Consider the following 22500-nt stretch of genomic DNA (forward strand, 5'->3'; position numbering starts at 1 on the left):
CGTTGACGATGGTTTTTGCGTCGGCCATGTAATCTTCCTCAGCACTCATTGTACTCTCTTTATCCACAACCACCAGGTTATCAGCATAGATGATCCCACACTGCAGCAGACTATCCAGACTGAAAAACACACACACACACACACACACACACATACACACACACACACACACACACACACACACACACACACACACACACACACACACACACACACACACACACACACACACACACACACACACACACACACACACACACACACACACACACACACACACACACACACACACACACACACACACACACACACACACACACACACACACACACACACACACACACGTGAATTCAGGTAACTTTCAATCTGATTTCTCCATTGTCTAAGGGTGTACCACAGGGTTCGGTATTGGGGCCGGCCCTCTTTACAATCTATATTAATGATATTGTTTCTAGTCTTTCAGCACTAGCAGGTTGTCAGGCTCATCTTTATGCGGATGATACAGTTGTCTACTGCATTGCGGATACTGTTCAGGAAGCTATTGTGAACCTGCAGCTTGCGTTTGACACTCTCCAAAATGCTCTAGCTAAGCTCAAGTTAGTGCTTAATGCTAGTAAAACCAAGTCTATGATGTTTTCCAGAGCCAGGGTTATAGATTACGACATGCTACACCTAACAACGGCAAATGGTTTGTATATTGAGAGTTAGTGAGTATAAATGGCTGGATGATACACTTTCTTTTAAATTCCATATAGATAGCCTAGCTACAAAATTACGGCAAAAGATTGGTTTCTTGTACCGTATCCACGCTAGTTTTCCTATGTTCTGTAGGGAAATAATTGTACAGGCTGTTTTTTTTGTCAATATTGGACTACGGTGATGTCATTTACAGGCATGCGTCTGCGTCTACATTAAGGCCTTTGGATTCTGCCTACCACTCCTCCCTAAGATTTATTACGGGTGACAAATATGATACTCACCATTGTCTTTTGTATGAGTAGGTATGGCTGGCCATCTCTCTCGTTGCGATGTAGTTATCATGGGTATCTTTTTATCTACAAAGCAATTATTGGCAAACGTCCACCTTATATTGGTAGTACTGTCACCTACCAAACTCGTTCGAATGATCGGCTTGTGCTCAGGGTGCCTCGAGTTCGGTCTGAGCTTGGAAAGTCTGCCTTCTCCTACGATGCTCCATACACATGGAATACCCTACAACAGACTCTAAAGCTCGGAGCATTCCCGTCATTCATGGAGTTTAAAGGCATTGCACTTGACCTATGTACTGAATCATGTAATTGTTTTTAATCCATCATTGTAGTAATTGTAATTCATTGTAATTAATAACTGTTATGATATCTTTTTTTTAATCCACTTTTTCTCCCCATTTGCTGTCCACAACGTCAAATCGCCACCCACTGGCTTTCCCACCCTCTAACACTTGCCAATTGTGTTAGTATGAATGACCGGCCAGCCGATAAGATGTATTAAATGAAATACATCTTAGATTAGTAAATGATTTCCGTCTAAACAAGCATTTATATCGCCACCCCAGAAAAAAAATGCAGTCTCCTTTCACTACACTGCATGCGTGTGCCTCAGTTTGAGTACTTGTTGAGTTCTAAACGCCTGTGTATTAAACTGTCAATGGGGAAGATGAATTGAGTCTTGACATTTCGCCCTTGAAGTAATTTCATAATGAATTGGAGACAATATAACAACAATATAATAAAATGATAGAGATTATATTCTAGTCTCCCTAGTAAACCCAGACACACAGTGGATATTTGGAGGAGTCTTACTTGTCAATGGTCCCTGCCATGTAGTAGACCATGGGGAACCAGCAAATAGCCTCCAGGAAGTGGTTGTCTGGTCTACAGGAAGCAAGAAACATACACACATACATGACCTATCAGTTTTCAACACATGCATAGCTTTTATTTCAACTGGATTACTGTACTGTTTGTATTGTTAATTATGAGTCTTATGAGAATTGAATTATTGAATTAAAAAGTTAATTGATCCCAACTTTGAAATATTCTCATTAGAATGTACGATTAGCTAATATATGGATGAATTGTAAGATAAGTGGGAACTGGGAAGGTGTGAATTGATGTCTTAGAAGAAGTAACTAACTCAGGAGAAGTATGAAAATTAAATATTACATTTTAACCTACTTTGTATGAAAGGCTTCATCTTCTGAGTGCAACAATGATACTTTTTAGAAAATGTTCTGCCGTTGACTAGAAACACCTTCAAACAATATCTGAAATAATAAAGAAATAAAATATAATACTACTACCTATCTTGCTAATATGTCTATACTACTATGCACTCAGAGTGTAACAGTCAAGCTTGATATTATTTGATGAACAATGCCACTGACCCTTAGCTGCCACAGATGTACCTCCTGGTGACATGCTGTTCACAATCTTTGGATAAAAGCCTCAGCTAAATGACTCAATTGTAAAATGTGTGAATTCAAAACAGTGGCTGGTGAGCCAAAAAGTTAATGTCAAGCCCTGGGTATGACGTGCCAGTAGTATGTATCAGGAGTATAAAGTAAGTGTGCAGGACAAGGCGTGGACACCACATACAGAACAAAACATCTATAGGACATTCAAGTAAAAATGGCCACAGTCATACAGGTGTAAGACTTTTCTAAAACAGTTGCACTAGAGAGGCATAATGCATACAGCATCTCAAGCAAATCAACAATGTCAATTTTTTTTATGATCAGTTCGACCATTCAGCAAATATATTTTTTATCCAACAAACATACAGTCGATGAATCCCAAGTAGGCAAGCGTTTGATTCATTCTGTATTACTACACAAATTTAAATTAAAACACAATTCCCAGATATGGCCACAAGCGAATCCACTGGAAACTGTGTAACATCACAAGATATTCACTGTGCTTGCTGGCAGAAGAACATATGTGTGGCGATTTAAATGGTAAATGGACTGCATTTATGTACTGTAGCACTTTTAACCAAAGCAATTCACAACTTATGCCTCACACATTCACACACTGATGGCGGAGGCAACAATCCAACTGCCAACCTGCTCATCGGGAGCACTTAGGGGTTAAGTGTCTTACTCAAGGACCTTCCGATTAACCAGACGACTGCTCTACCTTCACTGTCGCTGTAGGCTGTCATTTATTTCATTTTAATATTTCACATTTTGGAGCCAAATAAAAGCAAATGAAGAGGAAAAACCTTGAAGTCCGCTTTTGCATTTGTCTCTCAATAGCATCAACAAAGCCTAAAGACAGCATGTGTGAAAGAGAGACGTATATAGAGAGAGACATAGAGATAACGTGAGTATATAGACAATCCTATGGACCAAAGTTGCCTTGAGGCTCCAGGTATGATGTATGCAGTTATAAAGTTTTACTTTATAAAAATAAACAAGATTTATTTTAAAGCAAAGTATGATCTCTGACTACCTGAGCTCTGACTACCTGAGCTCTGACTACCTGAGCTCTGACTACCTGAGCTCTGACTACCTGATCTCTGACTACCTGAGCTCTAACTACCTGAGCTCTGACTACCTGAGCTCTGACTACCTGAGCTCTGACTACCTGATCTCTGACTACCTGATCTGACTACCTGAGCTCTGACTACCTGAGCTCTGACTACCTGAGCTCTGACTACCTGATCTCTGACTACCTGATCTGACTACCTGAGCTCTGACTACCTGAGCTCTGACTACCTGATCTCTGACTACCTGATCTGACTACCTGAGCTCTGACTACCTGAGCTCTGACTACCTGAGCTCTGACTACCTGATCTCTGACTACCTGAGCTCTGACTACCTGAGCTCTGACTACCTGATCTCTGACTACCTGATCTCTGACTACCTGAGCTCTAACTACCTCAGCTCTGACTACCTGAGCTCTGACTACCTGATCTCTGACTACCTGAGCTCTGACTACCTGAGGTCTGTCTACCTGAGCTCTGACTACCTGATCTCTGACTACCTGAGCTCTGACTACCTGACTACCTGATCTCTGACTACCTGAGCTCTGACTACCTGAGCTCTGACTACCTGAGCTCTGTCTACCTGACTACCTGAGCTCTGACTACCTGAGCTCTGACTACCTGAGCTCTGACTACCTGAGCTCTGACTACCTGATCTCTGACTACCTGAGCTCTGACTACCTGAGCTCTGACTACCTGAGCTCTGACTACCTGAGCTCTGTCTACCTGATCTCTGACTACCTGAGCTCTGACTACCTGATCTCTGACTACCTGATCTCTGACTATCTGATCTCTGACTACCTGATCTCTGACTACCTGATCTCTGACTACCTGACTACCTGAGGTCTGACTACCTAATGGGAGTAGACCAGGTAAGACTCCATATTGATTTACATAATGATATATAATAATAAACGCAAAGCACAAAGAAGATAAGAAACGACATATCTAAATGGTCATTTACAGTGATAGAGAGATTGAGAGAGAGGCGTCGGCACGTGGGAGCCCAGTGTGTAACAGCGTAGCTGCTGACAAACGGCAATGTTCAAAAGCAATGTTCCACGCCGTCGATTTCTCCCCTTGCAGCATAATATATACAATTCAGGTTTAAGGAAAAGCCCAGGTTGCTACGGTTACCGCCTGGCGCCGCTATTTTCTTCTTCTCGCTCTCTAAACACTTTTCCTTTGACGTGGCGAGGGGGACCGATGCACCGCTGCTGGGCCTGACGATGGAGACGACCCCCACAACCTTGTCCTGCATGTCAAGACCTGCGTCACGACGCTTAGCAAACACACAATAGTCCCTTTGTAAACTGCTGAGATACATCCAGTGGTATATATATATTAACCTGGAGTAAATATATATATATATACTATAGAGAGAGAGAGAGAGAGAGAGAGAGAGAGAGAGAGAGAGAGAGAGAGAGAGAGAGAGAGAGAGGAGATTGATTTGTTCGCTAGTACAGTTGGTGCTACCAAGTCATGCATGTACTGTATGTATAAAACACAACAAGTGACACCTGCGTGCGTGCATGTGTGTGTGTGTGTGTGTGTGTGTGTGTGTGTGTGTGTGTGTGTGTGTGTGTGTGTGTGTGTGTGTGTGTGTGTGTGTGTGTGTGTGTGTGTGTGTGTGTGCGTGCGTGCGTGCGTGCGTGCGTGTGTGTGTGTGTGTGTGTGTGAGAGAGACTCACGGGTTGTCCAGCAGCAGCACTATAGGGCTCAGTTCCTTCCTGGGTCTGTAATAAGCTCTGAGCGGCACAACGAAGTTATACAGACCGTCCCCCGCAGTCTCTGCCGACACGATGATCAGTTTGTTCTTAAAACCGTACGCCTTGGCATCCTCATAACTGTTGTGCCTGCAGCCCTGTGTCCGAGAGAGAGAGAGAGAGAGAGAGAGAGAGAGAGAGAGAGAGAGAGAGAGAGAGAGAGAGAGAGAGAGAGAGAGAGAGAGAGAGAGAGAGAGAGAGAGAGAGAGAGAGAGAGAGAGAGAGAGAGAGAGGGGGGGGGGGAGAGAGAGAGAGAGAGAGAGAGTGAGTGAATGAGTGAAGTGAGTGAGTGGGTGAGTGAGTGAAGTGAGTGAGTGAGTGAGTGAGTGAGTGAGTGAGTGATGTGAGTGAGTGAGTGAGTGAGTGAGTGAGTGAGTGAGTGAGTGATGTGAGTGAGTGAGTGAGTGAGTGAGTGAGTGAGTGAGTGAGTGAGTGAGTGAGTGAGTGAGTGAGTGAGTGAGTGAGTGAGTGAGTGAGTGAGTGAGTGAGTGAGTGAGTGAGTGAGTGAGTGAGTGAGTGAGTGAGTGAGTGAGTGGACACTAACCTGGTTCAGTCGTAGGCAGCAGAAGAGGGCTTTCTCCGCCAACAGGTGGCACAGTGTAGGGGAGCTTCCAATGTAGGGAGAATTTGGCGGATAGCCTTTCACATACCTGAGAGTAAACAAACAAAAAACACCTCATGTATTTTAAATAGGGCTATAATATCGCGTTAATTTCGATTAATTAACTACAGAAAGAATTAAACGTAAAAGAAATTACGCATTTTATCGCACACACTCACGCGCACACACTCACGTGTACGTCGCGCCACTTGCGAGCGTCATTTGACAAGTCGTTCTGACGTGTTTTCACTTGCACGTCTGAATGAATGGAAGTGGACGGGCATTTTGTATTTTCACGCTGAATTTTTGCAGCACAGACGTTACAAAAGCCTTTGTGAAATACAAATTTTCCATGGGATTTTTATAAACTTTGGACCTCTACTACATAAGACTTCAGGCTATGGAACCATTATGTTTTCCAGCTCCTACCTCTCAGCTGGAACTTAAAAACAGGCATCTGGCAACAAGTAAACAGACATGTGAGTAGGCTACACAAAACGTTTACTTCAGTGTGTTCAAACCTCTATTTCATTAGCACTCAAAGTGATTTTTATTTATTGTGTAGTATAAATTATACAACTTCAACTTGACAGAGCAGCAGTGCAGTTTGTACATACCCAAGAACAGACCCCCCCCCCCCCCCCCACACACACACACACACATCACAATGCACAATCCTAACTCACTCAGTAAACAAGCAGCCTTTCTCATCGGAGAAGGTGGTGTCATCTTCCGATTGGTCACTGAGGAGGTCACACGGTAGGATGGAGGAGGAGTCGGCGAGCTCCAGAACCGGAGCGATGCTTGGCCGGCGACCACCTGTTCCATTCACTGTGGGCGGGGCCAGTTTACCACTGGAGAGGTCAGGTGGGTTGGTGTTCTGGAGATCCATGGCAACGGTACCTGTAAAATAGCACAATCTCAAGCAGCCATCTTCCTCATCTATCTGAACTTTATATTAGGGATGTCCGATATTATCTGCCGATATTGGCATAAAAATGTGATATCGGAAAATATCGGTATCAGTTTTAAAAAAAAGAGATATATTTTTTTTTATTTTTTTTTTTTTTTTTTTTACATTTATTTAACCTTTATTTAACCAGGCAAGCAAGTAAGAACAAATTATTATTTAATTTATTGTCAAAGTATGCATAATGTTGTTTTAATTACACAACAAGAGATATGTAATGTTAATTGCCTGAAATTATTCCGTTTTTTGGGGGGGAAACCCTGCATATATCGGTATCGGTTGATATCGGTATCGGAAATTAAGAGTTGGACAATATCGGTATATCGGTATCGGTAAAAAAGCCAATATCGAGCATCCCTATATGTTACCCTTGTCCTCATTCAAAATAACGCTAGTAAAGATTGTATTGCTTGCACAAATATAGGTGTCCTTCTAAATGTTTTTTTTTTTTTTGTTGGTGACATCATATTTCCGAAGTGAAAGAAACCGGGGTGCAGCAGACTAATAGCTCATGGCAGCCATTAGACTCTACTACGCATCACTGTGCCTCACTGCATCACTGAGCACAGGGTGACAGTACAGCCTGGCACAATCTTCCTGGTCACTTTAACATTTGTACACTTCTCACAACCTTCCTGGACACTTTACACTTTACATTTTTACACTTATTTTACTGTACATTCGACTGTATATTTCTGTATATTTTTGGCTGTATAGTTTATATTTAAGATTTTAGAATGTATATACATACCAGAATGTATATCCCGGACCGTATTTTATTCTTTGTTCTATTTTATTCGTATCTTTAATATTATTATATTATTATTCTTATTTTAGTCCTATTGACTATCACAAAGTGCCGAATTTCCCTCAGGATTATTAAAGTTATTATATTCTATAATAGCAGGTCTAGACTAATATCAGGTCTAGACTAATAGAAGGTCTAGACTAATAGCAGGTCTAGACTAATAGAAGGTCTAGACTAATAGCAGGTCTAGACTAATAGAAGGTCTAGACTAATAGCAGGTCTAGACTAATAGAAGGTCTAGACTAATAGCAGGTCTAGACTAATAGAAGGTCTAGACTAATAGCAGGTCTAGACTAATAGAAGGTCTAGACTAATAGCAGGTCTAGACTAATAGAAGGTCTAGACTAATAGCAGGTCTAGACTAATAGCAGGTCTAGATTAATAGCAGGTCTAGACTAATAGCAGGTCTAGACTAATAGCAGGTCTAGACAAATAGAAGGTCTAGATTAATAGCAGGTCTAGATTAATAGCAGGTCTAGACTAATAGCAGGTCTAGAAGGTCTAGACTAATAGCAGGTCTAGACTAATAGCAGGTCTAGACAAATAGAAGGTCTAGATTAATAGCAGGTCTAGATTAATAGCAGGTCTAGATTAATAGCAGGTCTAGACTAATAGCAGGTGGATACAACATGTATGAAAACACAAGTGGCCATTACTGTAAGGATGCTCTTTGTTTTTATTCGCCAAGTGGCCATGTGGTTGCTATGGCATGTCCTCAACTCTAACGTTATTTGTTGTCCTTTGTGTGTGTGTCCATACCGCGGTATCCGTGGTTGTAAACCTGTGATGCATCCCCCACACGCTAACTAGGTTAACCCTTTCACTACCACACTACCAACATGTTAGCGTTACACCTCTACGCCTCGGCCAGTCCTTCATACCAGCGGCCATCAGGCTCCACAACAGTGGGCAGGGACTGCTGCCAGACATCCAACTCCAACTACTAGGAACCTAAAAGGACAATAATACTACCTCATGCATACTGCACCTTATGTGAATACTGTATATTTCAGTTAGTTAGTTAATTATATTGATTTGTTATATTGTTTACACTGCTTGTTTTTACTACCTGTACCTCCCCTCCCCCTCCCCCATGCTGCTATGATGCCTGAATTTCCCCAAGGGGATCAATAAAGGAATATCTTATCTTATCTTATTTGGTTAACCCTTTCACTGCCATGTGACAAATTGTTAACCCTTTCACAACCACTGTAGTGTGGTAGTGAAAGGTTAACCTTCTGTAGTGTGGTAGTGAAAGGGTTAACCTTCTGTAGTGTGGTAGTGAAAGGGTTACCCTTCTGTAGTGTGGTAGTGCAAGGGTTGACCTTCTGTAGTGTGGTAGTGAAAGGGTTAACCTTCTGTAGTGTGGTAGTGAAAGGGTTACCCTTCTGTAGTGTGGTAGTGAAAGGGTTAACCTTCTGTAGTGTGGTAGTGAAAGGGTTACCCTTCTGTAGTGTGGTAGTGAAAGGGTTAACCAAATGAGGCGAAACGCTAACATGTTAGAGTGAAGCTGAAGTAACGTTAGGTAATAAAGCTGTGCATCAGAAATGTGTAAAGAGCGTGATGCAGAGGGAGGCATCGCTAGAGAGGCAGCTGTTAGTATTTTGCCAAGTGATAGCAAGCACTCATTCATCTTCATACTCGCACCTAGACACACGCATGTTTGTGTAGCAGGTATATATAAAATATACTGTTATGTATTCCACGAAGAATCCCTCCCTCACTTTTATTTTAATTTGTTTATTATTATTTTTATTCTCAAAAGTCTTTTATTTTGAAATCGTCACTTCCTGCCGAAGTGACGTATTTCCCCTTCGTCCCTCTAAACGCCAGTCTGTCTGGGTGCTTGAATAGGTAAGAGCTGCTCAGTGTCTCTAAAACATATCTTTGGTTTAAAAGAACGTATGATGGTTTACATATTGTAAATAAGTTGCCGGGCAATGAACCGGGTTGTATATAATGGTATCTATGTTAACACTTTGGCTGCCTAAGGTTAAATTCATGATATACCATAGATTGCCAGCGCTATTTGTCTATGGAGAAAGTCCCCTTCTTTGCAGGGCTATAACTTTTTAAATTCTATTGCTACATTGCCATTATTAGGGCCCATTCAAAGTCCTATATGTATTGTTCATTGTGTAGCAACGTTAAACTTTTTCATTCACATATTCATAGTAAAGTATGGTCTAATGTATAAGTATGTTTTCATCTCTTTCTGCAGCTTTCTCCAGAACGTGATATATAGCCCCAAATGCATTATATTTATGATGAAATACAGTTTGATGGCAATCAGCGCGATATAAAAAATTCCAACTAGACGTACTTCTAGAAGTTACTACACGTCATCTGATGTTGACCGGATGGGCGAGGGGGCGTTTATAATTCCGTGGGCAGCGTTATACCAATCATCTAATGTGGGTCAAATGTTGATAATAGCAGTTAGTATCGAAGACGGTAACGTTACACGCTGAAACTCACCCCAGTCTCCGCGCGCCGTTGGGCGATCATCGTAGAGTAGAAATCTTATCATTATGGGATATATTTTTACCCGGTCCATCTCCAGCTTGTATAATGGTATATACGTCCAAATCATGTTGTTTATCGAGTTATTGCCAATCGATCACTGTGTAGCGTGACGAGCCAGAGTCCCATGACCTATAGCGAGCGCCCGGAAGTACTACGGACGTCTAGCACAACCTCTATGGCACATCCTGTTTGGCGATTGCGCCGATCGGCCACCAGATGGCGCTCCTGAACCGCCAGAGAGCTCAGTGGGTCCTGCTGGTGGATCTCAGGCCAGCGGAGGGGACATATGAATCCGATCGCAGATTTTTGAAATATTGATATAAGGACGACGTAACGCGTCCTCCGGCAACTTTAGCATGGCCAGCAAAGACGTCTAAAGACGGTTCCCGGCACCCAAAGTGTTAATAATGAGCAATTCTGCACTTGTTGTAATGTAATTTAGCTGTGGTGGCGAACTCTTGGAAGGACACATGTGATTGAGCTAGTAGTAATGGCTGAGCAAAGTGTGTAGGCCCCGGTCTGAAATGTGACTGATATTTCCCCATTGCAGCATGGGAGCTGTTGACGCCATCTGCTGGCCAATGTTAATATGTGCCTGTCTGGTGTTTCAACAGGTAAATGGAGATATCTTATTGTTTATTTTGTATTATTTCATTGTATTGTTTTATTTTAATTAGGGCTGTCAGTTTATCGCATTAATTAGATTAATTAATTACACAGCAAATTATCGCGTTATGAAAATTAACTCAAAATCTATTACAAAAAAAAATAAAAAAATAAAGAATTATAATTTTTTTTGCATCTCATTCATTCCATGAGAATGTAGAATACACATTTACAGACTTTTTTTTAATATGGTCCATTTGCATGTTCTTGGTATCTGATTCTAGGGACATCTATGAATCTCAGGGAATGTATTCCCAGTGTCAGAAATACTGGGGGCTAGATCGACAAAGAATGGATTGCACGGTGCAAGTTGCACCCTTACTTACAATTCATTATGAATTGAAAATGGGGGACCCTGATGTAAACAAGACGAAAGTCTTTCTCTGGTCTGCATGCCCTTAACAATTGTGTGTATTGAGCCGTACTGTATTGTACCCATTCTGCAATCTGTTAATAACATTTTCATTCAATCAATCAATCTGCGCTGTGATTGATTGAATGCAAATCTTATTTTGAGTCAATTGTAATGAACCAAATGAGAATATCAATAATTTTTTTTATCTTTGACTGTGAATAACACCATGCTCAAATTGACCAGACCTGAAAAATCTAAGCAAATTAATAGATGGAAGATGTTTAAACAGAAGGTTTTGTAGATACAGTACTGAATTCTGCCATCTGGACACATGCAATTTGAAATATGATTATAGAATATAGAATATCAGGCATAAAATGGTTATGTGATTAAAATGTAATTAATTAGATTAATTAATTACAAATCCTGTAATTAATTAGATAAATTTTTTTAATCGCCTGACAGCACTAATTTTAATGTGATATTTCAGTGATTGATTCTAAACTCTGTACTCCTTATATCTGTACTGGGCTCTGTTAAGGAAGGACAGGACACACTCACTGAGAAACATTGCTTTATACTGAAAACTAGGGTAAGCCATTTTAAGTTTATTAGTGAATCTTAAAAGTGAGGAACCAGCTGACTTGATTAAAGGGGCGTGTTTAAAACGGCCATTTTGTTTAGTTAAGTGCCCCCATTAAGGGACTGTTTCCTGTTTACTAGTAGCATCTGATTTGCTGAGTGAGCCATTAAGAGCCTGCCCTGTTTAAAAGCAGAGGTCCACACTGTGTTGAAATCACTCTGTACTGGGCTCTGTTAAGGAAGGACAGGACACACTCACTGAGAAACATTGCTTTATACTGAAAACTAGGGTAAGCCATTTTAAGTTTATTAGTGAATCTTAAAAGTGAGGAACCAGCTGACTTGATTAAAGGGGCGTGTTTAAAACGGCCATTTTGTTTAGTTAAGTGCCCCCATTAAGGGACTGTTTCCTGTTTACTAGTAGCATCTGATTTGCTGAGTGAGCCATTAAGAGCCTGCCCTGTTTAAAAGCAGAGGTCCACACTGTGTTGAAATCACTCTGTCTGTTAAGGAAGGACAGGACACACTCACTGAGAAACATTGCTTTATACTGAAAACTAGGGTAAGCCATTTTAAGTTTATTAGTGAATCTTAAAAGTGAGGAACCAGCTGACTTGATTAAAGGGGCGTGTTTAAAACGGCCATTTTGTTTTGTTAAGTGCCCCCATTAAGGGCCAGGTGTTAAGACAGCACTAATTAGTGATAGTGATAGTGATAGTGATTTAAAGGCTTGCTGGTGTAGCGTCAGCGAAGCGTCGAGAAACGAAGAGGGACAAATAGGAGGAGTTTTCCTGGAGTTCTCTGCAGAGGGATCCACCGATCCACCCAGTGCTAAGTACACCATAATCCTATATTTCCCTCCCACACTGCTATCTCTCTACTTCCTCCCTGCCACTCTTGACAAGACAATGTGTCTCATACCTATATCCACAATCTGCTCCTCCAGAACTGACTCTACCCATCCACGCCAGTTTGCTAGCAACCCGGCTAATCTCTCCTACCCTCCTACAGCCACTAATACACCTGTCACAGTACGGGGAGGCTTATGGAATTGTCAATCAGCAGTCAAGAAAGCTGACTTCATTACTGCCTACGCCCATAGTCTAAATCTGCAGCTCCTGGCTCTAACTGAGACCTGGATAACCCCCAATAACTCATCAACACCTGCAGCATTATCTACAAACTATAACTTCACTCACACACCTCGACCTTCCAGACGGGGTGGAGGCACTGCCCTCATGACATCTCCTTCATGGGCTACAAACGTAACACCACTCCCAGAACTGTCACTCTCCTCTCTCGAATATCATGCAGTATCTGTCTCTAATCCTTTCAATCTCACCATTGTTACACTCTACCGCCCTCCAGGTACACTCGATCACTTCACAGATGAGCTGGACATGCTTCTTAGCTCCTTACCGGAAGATGGTACCCCTCTCCTTCTACTGGGCGACTTCAACCTGCCTGACTCATCTCAGTCAGTCATAGTAGTCTCCCTCCTACAATCGTTTGACCTGACTCCCACTGCCATGCCTCCCACCCACAAAGCAGGCAACTCCTTGGATCTCATATTTTCCCGTAACTCCAGCATCATTAACACCACGGTAACTCCCCTACATGTATCTGACCATTCCTTCATATCCTTCTCACTAACTCTCATGCTTAACCGAAAGGTCTTCACCCCAACTCAAACAGTCTCACTCAGACGCAACCTGCCCTCCCTATCCCCCTCCACCCTCTCCTCTGACATACTATCCGCTCTACCTTTGAGTGACACCTTCTCTGCTCTCTCCACAGAGATGGCAACCTCCACCCTCCTTTCAGCCCTTGCAACCTCCTTCGACAAGCTCTGTCCCCTCGTTGAGAAACCTGCCCGCCGTTCCCCACCCAGTCCATGGCTGACAGATCCAGTGAGAGAACAAAGACAGGTCCTGAGAGCAGCTGAAAGGAAGTATAGAAAGTCACGCCTCACTGCTGACATCGACACATATCACAACCTCTTGTTAACATTCTCCAAAACCATCACTAATGCCACCATAGGATCGAGGCCTCTGCCAAGAATCTTCGCAAACTGCATGCTACCATGTCCTCCCTCCTCACTCCCCCCCCACCCCCCCCTCCCTCATCTTTCTCTGCCGAAGACTTTGCGATCTTCTTTGAGGAAAAAGTGGAGAACATCCGCAGCTCCTTCTCCCAACCCCCACCCATTCCAAATGTCCAAATGCTGAATCGAGAACCTCATCCTTCACTCTGTCATCTTTCTCTCCCATTACAGAAGCAGAGACCCTGACACTGGTAACGTCAAACCGTCCGACTACTTGCCAGCTGGACCAGCTACCCTCCCCACTCCTCCAGACCATAGCACCAGACATCCTCCCATTCCTAACTGCAACCATCAACTCCTCACTCAACTCGGGGGTGGTCCCCACCTCCCTAAAACAAGCCAGAGTCACGCCGCTCATAAAAAAACCAACCCTGAACCCTACCGTCATAGGCAACTACCGTCCTGTCTCTCTCTCTCCTTCCTTTCTAAAACACTTGAACGTGCTGTATCCAACCAACTTACTGCTTATCTCTTACAGAATGACCTCCTAGACCCTAATCAGTCAGGCTTCAGGACTGGTCACTCCACAGAGACAGCCCTCATTGCGGTCACAGAGGCACTTCACTTAGCAAAAGCGAAAGGCCTCTCCTCTGTCCTGATTCTCCTAGATCTATCTGCAGCCTTCGACACAGTCAACCACCAGATCCTCCTTGCGGCCCTCGCAGGAATGGGAGTGGCTGGCTCTGCGCTGACATGGCTGTCATCATACCTCAATGACCGCTCCTACCAAGTGTCATGGAGAGGGACCCTGTCGGCCACCCGGACCCCTTCTCTTCTCCCTCTACACTAAATCACTGGGTAACATTATCACGTCTCATGGCTTCTCCTACCATTGTTATGCCGACGATACTCAACTCTTCCTCTCCTTCCCTCCCTCAGATATCCACGTCTCTGAGCGGATCTCGGCCTGTCTGTCCGACATCTCAGCCTGGATGACGTCCAACCACCTCAAACTGAACCTAAGCAAAACAGAATTGCTCCACCTGCCGGCCAAATCCTCCCCCCTAACCGACCTTTCAATCACAGTCGAGAATACAGCTGTGACTGCGTCCCCGACCGCCAAGAACCTTGGTGTTGTCCTCGACGACCAGTTGAACTTCTCTGCTCACATCGCAGCGACGACCAGAACCTGCCGATTCCTCCTGAGCAACGTCAGAAGGATACGCCCCTTCCTGACAAAAGAAGCCACCCAACTCCTCGTCCAATCAACAGTCATCTCCCGCCTCGACTACTGCAATGCACTGCTCGCTGGCCTCCCGGCCACTGCCACTAAGCCTCTTCAACTCATTCAGAACGCAGCGGCCCGCCTGATCTCAAACCTACCGAAGTCGGCCCATGTCACCCCACTTCTTAGGGACCTGCACTGGCTCCCCATTGCTGCACGAATCCGCTTCAAGGCCCTCGACCTAGCATACCGTGCGGCAAAGGGAACCGCTCCCGCCTACCTCCGGTCAATGGTCTCTAACTACACACCCTCAAGACCCCTACGCTCTGCATCTTCTGGCCGCCTCAGACCTACTCCTATCCAAGCTCCGGGAGGGTCATCAAAGAGAAGTCGCCTATTCTCAGTCCTTGCCCCACAATGGTGGAATGAACTACCCACCCCAGTTAGGACAGCCGAATCACGTCCAATCTTTCGCCGTCGACTAAAGACGCACTTCTTCAACCATTATCTGAATAAAAAAAAAAAAAAAAAACAATAAAAAAATCTAACCCTAACTAACCGTACTGTCATGCACTTGTCCTAATAAACTAACCTACACTGTAGCACTCAACACTTTGATGAACATTGTTGCTCAGCTGATAGAGTTGTGCCCTTCCTGATGGCTTGTCGTACAGAACTTGTAAGTCGCTTTGGATAAAAGCGTCAGCTAAATGACTAAATGTAAATGTAAATGTAAACTTCAGTCTGTCTGGGTGCTTGAATAGCATGGGAGCTGTTGACGCCATCTGCTGGCCAATGTTAATATGTGCCTGTCTGGTGTTTCAACACGAGAAATAAATACTGAAATGGATCACGGCCTGTGTTCACTTCACATACACGTTCGACAGAGGAGTAGGCTTTAAACCAGCTACATTTGCATACACATGCGCGAACACACACACACTGACACACACCGACACACACCGACACACACCGACACACACACACACACACACACACACACACACATACACACACTGAGTGAGTGAGTGAGTGAGTGAGTGAGCGAGCGATGCATGTGAGTGAGTGAGTGAGTGAGTGAATGAGTGAGTGAGTGAGTGTGAGTGAGTGAGTGAGTGAATGAGTGAGTGAGTGAGTGGGTGAGTGAGTGAGTGAGTGAGTGAGTGAGTGAGTGAGAGTGAGTGAATGAGTGAGTGAGTGTGAGTGAATGAGTGAGTGAGTGAGTGAGTGAGTGAGTGAGTGAGTGAGTGGGTGAGTGAGTGAGTGAGTGAATGAGTGAGTGAGTGAGTGAGTGAGTGAGTGAGTGTGTGAGTGAGTGAATGAGTGAGTGAGTGAGTGGGTGAGTGAGTGAGTGAGTGAATGAGTGAGTGAGTGAGTGAGTGAGTGAGTGAGTGAGTGAGTGAGTGAGTGAGTGAGTGAGTGAGTGAGTGAGTGAGTGAGTGAGTGAGTGTGAGTGAGTGAGTGAGTGAGTGAGTGAGTGAGTGAGTGAGTGAGTGAGTGAGTGAGTGAGTGAGTGAGTGAGTGAGTGAGTGAGTGAGTGAGTGTGAGTGAGTGAGTGAGTGAGTGAGTGAGTGAGTGAGTGAGTGAGTGAGTGAGTGAGTGAGTGAGTGAGTGAGTGAGTGAGTGAGTGAGTGAGTGAGTGAGTGAGTGAGTGAGTGAGTGAGTGAGTGAGTGAGTGAGTGAGTGAGTTGGTGAGTTGGTGAGTTGGTGAGTTACAAGATACAAGATTCCTTTATTGCCACACAACCAGGTCGGTGGTATTCTTGATCGGTACAGGGTGTAATAGCTCTACAATACATGAAACTGGAACATAGATACAAATGGATACATAATACAGCACAACATGACACAATAAATACATAAATACAGCACCGCACGACACAGCACAACATAAACACACGGAAGAGTCTAGTCCATCAGGTCAGTAGCTTGGTTAGTGTAAGGGGGGGAGGGGGAGAGGGGGGCCAAGGGAGTTCAGGGTCCGAATGGCGGTTGGGAAGAAGCTGTCCTTGAAGCGGGTGGTTTTTGAAAAGATGGACTTGAAGCGCCTACCTGAGGGCAGGGGCTGAAACAGGGGGGGTGCTGGGTGTGAGGGGTCCTTTTTTCTGCCACGGGTGGTTGTGCGGGAGGTGAAGATGGAGTCCACGGAGGGAAGGTCACATCCTATGATTTTGGAGGCCTTGTTAATGATGCGCTGACGTTTTTTTTAAATCTTTTCGATTTATTTTTTATAAATGTTTTTCTTTTCTTTTCTTTTCATACATAAAACAGAAATAATAATAATAATAATAATAATAATAATAATAATAATAATAATAATAATAATAATAATAATAATAATAATAATAATAATAATAATAATAATAATAATAATAATAATAATAATAATAATGATAATAACAATGACAACAGCGACGACAACAATAATAACAGTAACATGAATCATAATGACCTTGACAAGAGACAGACAAACAAGAAAAAGTAAAATAATAAAAATTTAATTAAAAATAAATGTGGCTCAGGCACTAGCAACCATGTTTGTGTATCCTTGAGGTGGCTCTTGAGGATTCGAATCCCTGCCAGTGTTAGGACAGATGTACTAAAATAGACTAAGTGTGCGACGTGTGTGTGTATGTGTACTATATGTGTGTTTTACCTATGTGCTTGTGCGTACCCTATGTGTGCGTTTTATGTGTGTGATTAGTAAGTCTTGTGCATTTTATGTGTGCATGCTTCATGTGTGTGAGTGCATATGTGTTCTGTGTGTGTGTACGTGCGTGTGTTGTGTGTGTGTGTGTGTACGGACAGTCTTCCAGGCCTTGACGGAGCATAGTGTGATGGGGTGTTAGAGCATATTTTCCTAACAGACTTAAAGTCTTTGATAAATAGTAGGTTCCACAGGGGGGACTATTGCGAGGATTCAATGTCTAGCCAGATTGATAGTGGGTCTGATCTGAACCAGCCGACAAGCACCCTAAGGTGTGCTGCTAGTTGGTAATGTCTAATATTAGGTAGGTCTAGACCCCCATCTTCACCATCCATCTGTAATTTGGCCATTTTCAGACGCGGTTTCTTCCCATTCCAAATGAATGAGCTTAGCCAGCCTTCTAGCACCTTGATAACCTTGTCTGTCAGCAGCACTGGAATCATTTGGAGAGGGTATAATAGTCTGGGGAGTACGTTCATTTTGATGAGGGCTATCCTACCCAGCCAGGAGATTGGTAAAGGGGCCCATCTAACTAAGTCTGCCCTTATGGTGTCTAAAAGGGGGGGAAAGTTGGCCTTAAACAATGTATCATATGTGGGTGTCACAAATACTCCTAAGTAAACAAAGCCGGAGGGCGACCAGCGAAATGGGAAGGGCTCGGGCAGGATCGGGATGGATTTAAGTGTCCCAAGTGGCATTGCTTCGGATTTGGAAAAGTTAATTTTGTACCCCGAGAAGGTTCCAAATGTGGAAATCATGCGGGTTAGACATGGAATGGAAGAGCTCCGGGAGGGTCATCAAAGAGAAGTCGCCTATTCTCAGTCCTTGCCCCACAATGGTGGAATGAACTACCCACCCCAGTTAGGACAGCCGAATCACGTCCAATCTTTCGCCGTCGACTAAAGACGCACTTCTTCAACCATTATCTGAATTAAAAAAAAAAAAAAAAAAAAAAAAAAATCTAACCCTAACTAACCGTACTGTCATGCACTTGTCCTAATAAACTAACCTATACTGTAGCACTCAACACTTTGATGAACATTGTTGCTCAGCTGATAGAGTTGTGCCCTTCCTGATGGCTTGTCGTACAGAACTTGTAAGTCGCTTTGGATAAAAGCGTCAGCTAAATGACTAAATGTAAATGTAAATGTAAGAGTCAGGTTTAGATATAAAGATCAGTACGCTGTCCGCGTAAAGAGTGATTTTGTGCTCCCTCTCACCCACCCTAATACCTGAGATTGCGGCTGACTGCCTTATGGCCTGAGCGAGTGGTTCTATTATATGGTCATGTCAAATAACGGTTCCCCCGTTGTAGAGGAAAGTTGTTAGACCTAAGCCTGTTAGTCAGAACCGCCGACATCCGTGAGTTGTAAAGAACCTTGACCCAGTCAATAAAAGTGTTTCCTAGGCCAAATTCAGCGAGGGTTAGAAACAAATACGGCCATTCTACACGGTCGAATGCCTTCTCCACGGCGAGAGACAGAACCACCACAGGGTGGTCTATCTCACGAGTCATTTGGATGATATTAAGGAGCCGTCTCGTGTTATCGGTAGAGTTCCTACCCTTAATAAAACCAGTCTGATCTTCGTTAATAATGTAAGGGAGCACTTTTTCTAGGCGCATGGACAGGATCTTGGAGAGCAATTTTTGGTCCGAATTAAGTAGGGCTATAGGCCTATAGGAGGCGCACTTTTCAGGGCATTTACCCTTTTTAAGGAGAAGGCAAATATTAGCTTCCCGTAGGGACTGGGGTAATATCCCAACCTCAGAGGAGTGATTAAGCATTGCCAGCAGGGGATCCAAGAGAATATGACCGAATTCCTTATAGAATTCGCATCCGAAACCGTCCGGGCCCGGAGCCTTACCAGATGGCATACCCTTAAGGGCGCACAGAGCTTCTCCTTCGTAATTGGGGCGTTAAGGAGCAAGTTCTGATCTTTCGATACCTTAGGGAGGTGCAAGTCAGCGAAAAAAGCTTGCATGTCAGAGAGAGCACCATCAGGTCGTTCAGTCCTATAGAGTTGGGCATAGAAAGAGGCAAACTCTTTATTAATAGTTTTGGTGTCAAAGGACCTGACCCCATTTGAGTCCGAGATTGAGGCTATTATTGGGTGTCAGCCCTCTTTTTTGCCAAGTTAGCTAGGCACCTGCCAGACTTGTCACCGTGTTCGTACATTCTCTGTCTGGCAAATTTAAGAGAGTATTTGGCGTCCTGGATCAGAAGAGTGTTTAATGCAGTTCTGGTGGCCGTAAGCTCTACAAGCACAGCCGGGGCTGGGTTTGAAACATGTTGATTCTCAAGGTCGGCTAGTTTGGATTCAAGAAGTTTGCATTGTTCATTTTTCTTGCGTTTCTTGGATGATACGTAAGACATAATCAGTCCGCGAGAAAATACCTTGGATGTTTCCCAGAGCAGAGACGGGTTATCCGTAGAATGTGAGTTAATTAAGTAGAACATTTTAAATTCCGAAATAGGAGATAAACCTATCATCCTTGAGGAGGTATGGGTTAAGACGCCAACGTCTCGACAGCGCCCTCTCTTCTGACAAGGAGTAGACCAGATATATAGAGGCGTGATCCGATAAAACAATACTTCCGATTGTGCAAGACGATGCTCTTTGTCAAGAGACGGTATAAGGTGACAGTTAAAGTCTCCGCCCACAAAGGCATTCTCAGAGGCCAGGCCATTAAATTTAGTAAATACTTTGGATAGAAAGTCAGGGGAGTAGCCTGGGGGACAGTATACATTCATAAATGTAATTTCTTTACCCTTAAGAACCCCTTTGATAATCACATAGCGGCCTTGGCTATCTACAGAGGAAGTTATGAGTCTAAAGGGGAGATTTTTATTGATCAGTATGGCCACTCCCCTACTAAATGTAGAATACTTCGTGGCGAAGACCTGTCCCACCCAACTCTTTTGGAGTTTAGCGGCGTCATTGGGTCCCATATGGGTTTCTTGTAATAAAGCAATAGAAACATTCTCCTTCTTTAAAAAAGTCAGAATCGCCTTCCTCTTCGCTAGTTTCTGAAGACCTCGAACATTCCAGGAGCAGAGCTTAAAGCTCTCAGTTAGCCATAGCCATATAATATAAGATAAGATAAGATAAGATATTCCTTTATTGATCCCCTTGGGGAAATTCAGGCATCATAGCAGCATGGGGGGGAGGGGGGTACAGGTAGTAAAACAACACAGTATACAGGTAGTAAAAAACAACACAGTCAGTGTAAACAATTTGATCAATATGGTCAATATAATTTACTATCTGACTAGCTGAGGAATATTCACATTATTCACAGTGTCACATAAGGTGCATATTAGGGGGTGTGTAGACAGAGCAGACCTGGAAAGGCCTGTGGGCATGCCAAATTCACTTATTTTATACACTAAGCACATGTACCTTGAGCCATACATAAAACAAATATTAATGACATTAAAAACATATAAAGGTGTGGGACCAGTGGGTCTTTCCCCAACATCACAGGGACTTACCAACATTTCCAGAAACTTCAAACCTACCATTCGTAGAACCATCTCTCAGTGGCTAACTGCCACACTCCCCTATACACAAAGTGCCTCAAAGTGTAGAGTAAACAAGAAAATTCAAATTGAACCATAAGATATTAGTAAGGTCAACGACTGGAGCCCAGAACTAGTGGTAAAAGGGGGGGGGGGGGGGGGGGGGGGTTGTATCTTTCAAGCATGTTGCAATCGGACAGGCGTGCAGTACATCCACCAGGCCGGGAGGGGGCGATACTTTGTCCGTAGGTCTGTTATCTCCCATGGTGCTGGTTTGACCTTGTGCGATTAGGCCTCCACGCCAGAGGAGGGCGCTGTGCAGGGGCCGTCTGCCACCCCAGCGAGCACGTTGTCGACAGCAGATATTGACGAGTGCTATGCGGGTGGCTAGCTGTATGTAGCCGACATGGCCCGGCTGGCGCAGTCACGATACCCCAGTTCGTTAAATGTGCAAGCAACAGTAAACGCATCCCGGTGGCAATGAACCAAAACACGGCTGGGTGCTGGTGTAGCGCGTAAAAGTTGTAAGCGCGTCGGGAGCTCCAGTAGCTCACCATGTACCTCGACGCGAAAGCGTCGGGGAATACCGTGCTGCGTCACGGATCTGGTTGACTCCGAGTTCGATTCCCGGACCCGCCGTCATTTGCCGAATGTCTTCCCCTGTTCTCCCACCCGTTTCACCCTGCATCTGTCGGTCATGCTTGACCAGAAAAGCGATAAACACTAAAAATAAAATAAAAAATGAAGTTTAAAAAAAAAAGAAGTTGTAAGCGTGGTAGAAATATCCGAAACAAAATAGGTCCCGTTTCTTCCGAAACGGAACGCTAGCACTTAGCGTTCCAAGCCCGTGGCATGTGCTATAAACATGCAACAGTACAAAAGTCATATACAGCAGAATTGTCCCCCCCACCCCTTATGTCAGATATCGAGAGAAAAAAAGATAAACTTCCAGGCGAAGCCTAACGTCAAGTAATCATCCATAACTACATATGTGATAAAATATTAAATGCCACCCGCTCTGTGTGATAGCCGTAGCAGAATGCTAACGGCCCAGAATCATGCTACTACCGCGTCTGGATCTGGTGATGCTGGTGTCGGATCCGCGTCCGGATCTGGTGATGGTGGTGTCGGATCCGCGTCCGGATCTGGTGATGCCGGTGTCGGATCCGCGTCCGGATCTGGTGATGCCGGTGTTGGGGCCTCTTTGGGCCGGGTCTTCAGGAAGTCCACGGCGTCCTTGGGT

General features: G+C 43.9%; 1 protein-coding gene across 1 annotated transcript in view; it reads right to left on the reverse strand.

Annotated features, from left to right (window-relative positions):
- Positions 1–22500, reverse strand: part of LOC311237203 (potassium channel subfamily T member 1-like) — a gene marked incomplete at its 3' end in the record, with an annotated part of 95209 nt that overhangs the window by 22831 nt on the left and 49878 nt on the right. Inside the window, 3 exon segments of the mRNA XM_084325012.1 lie at positions 5178–5350; positions 5797–5902; positions 6540–6756. Coding sequence (XP_084181138.1) covers positions 5178–5350; positions 5797–5902; positions 6540–6756 — 496 coding nt within the window.

Source organism: Notolepis coatsorum, assembly GCF_963971535.1.
Source record: "Notolepis coatsorum genome assembly, chromosome: 11".
NCBI lineage: Eukaryota > Metazoa > Chordata > Actinopteri > Aulopiformes > Paralepididae > Notolepis > Notolepis coatsorum.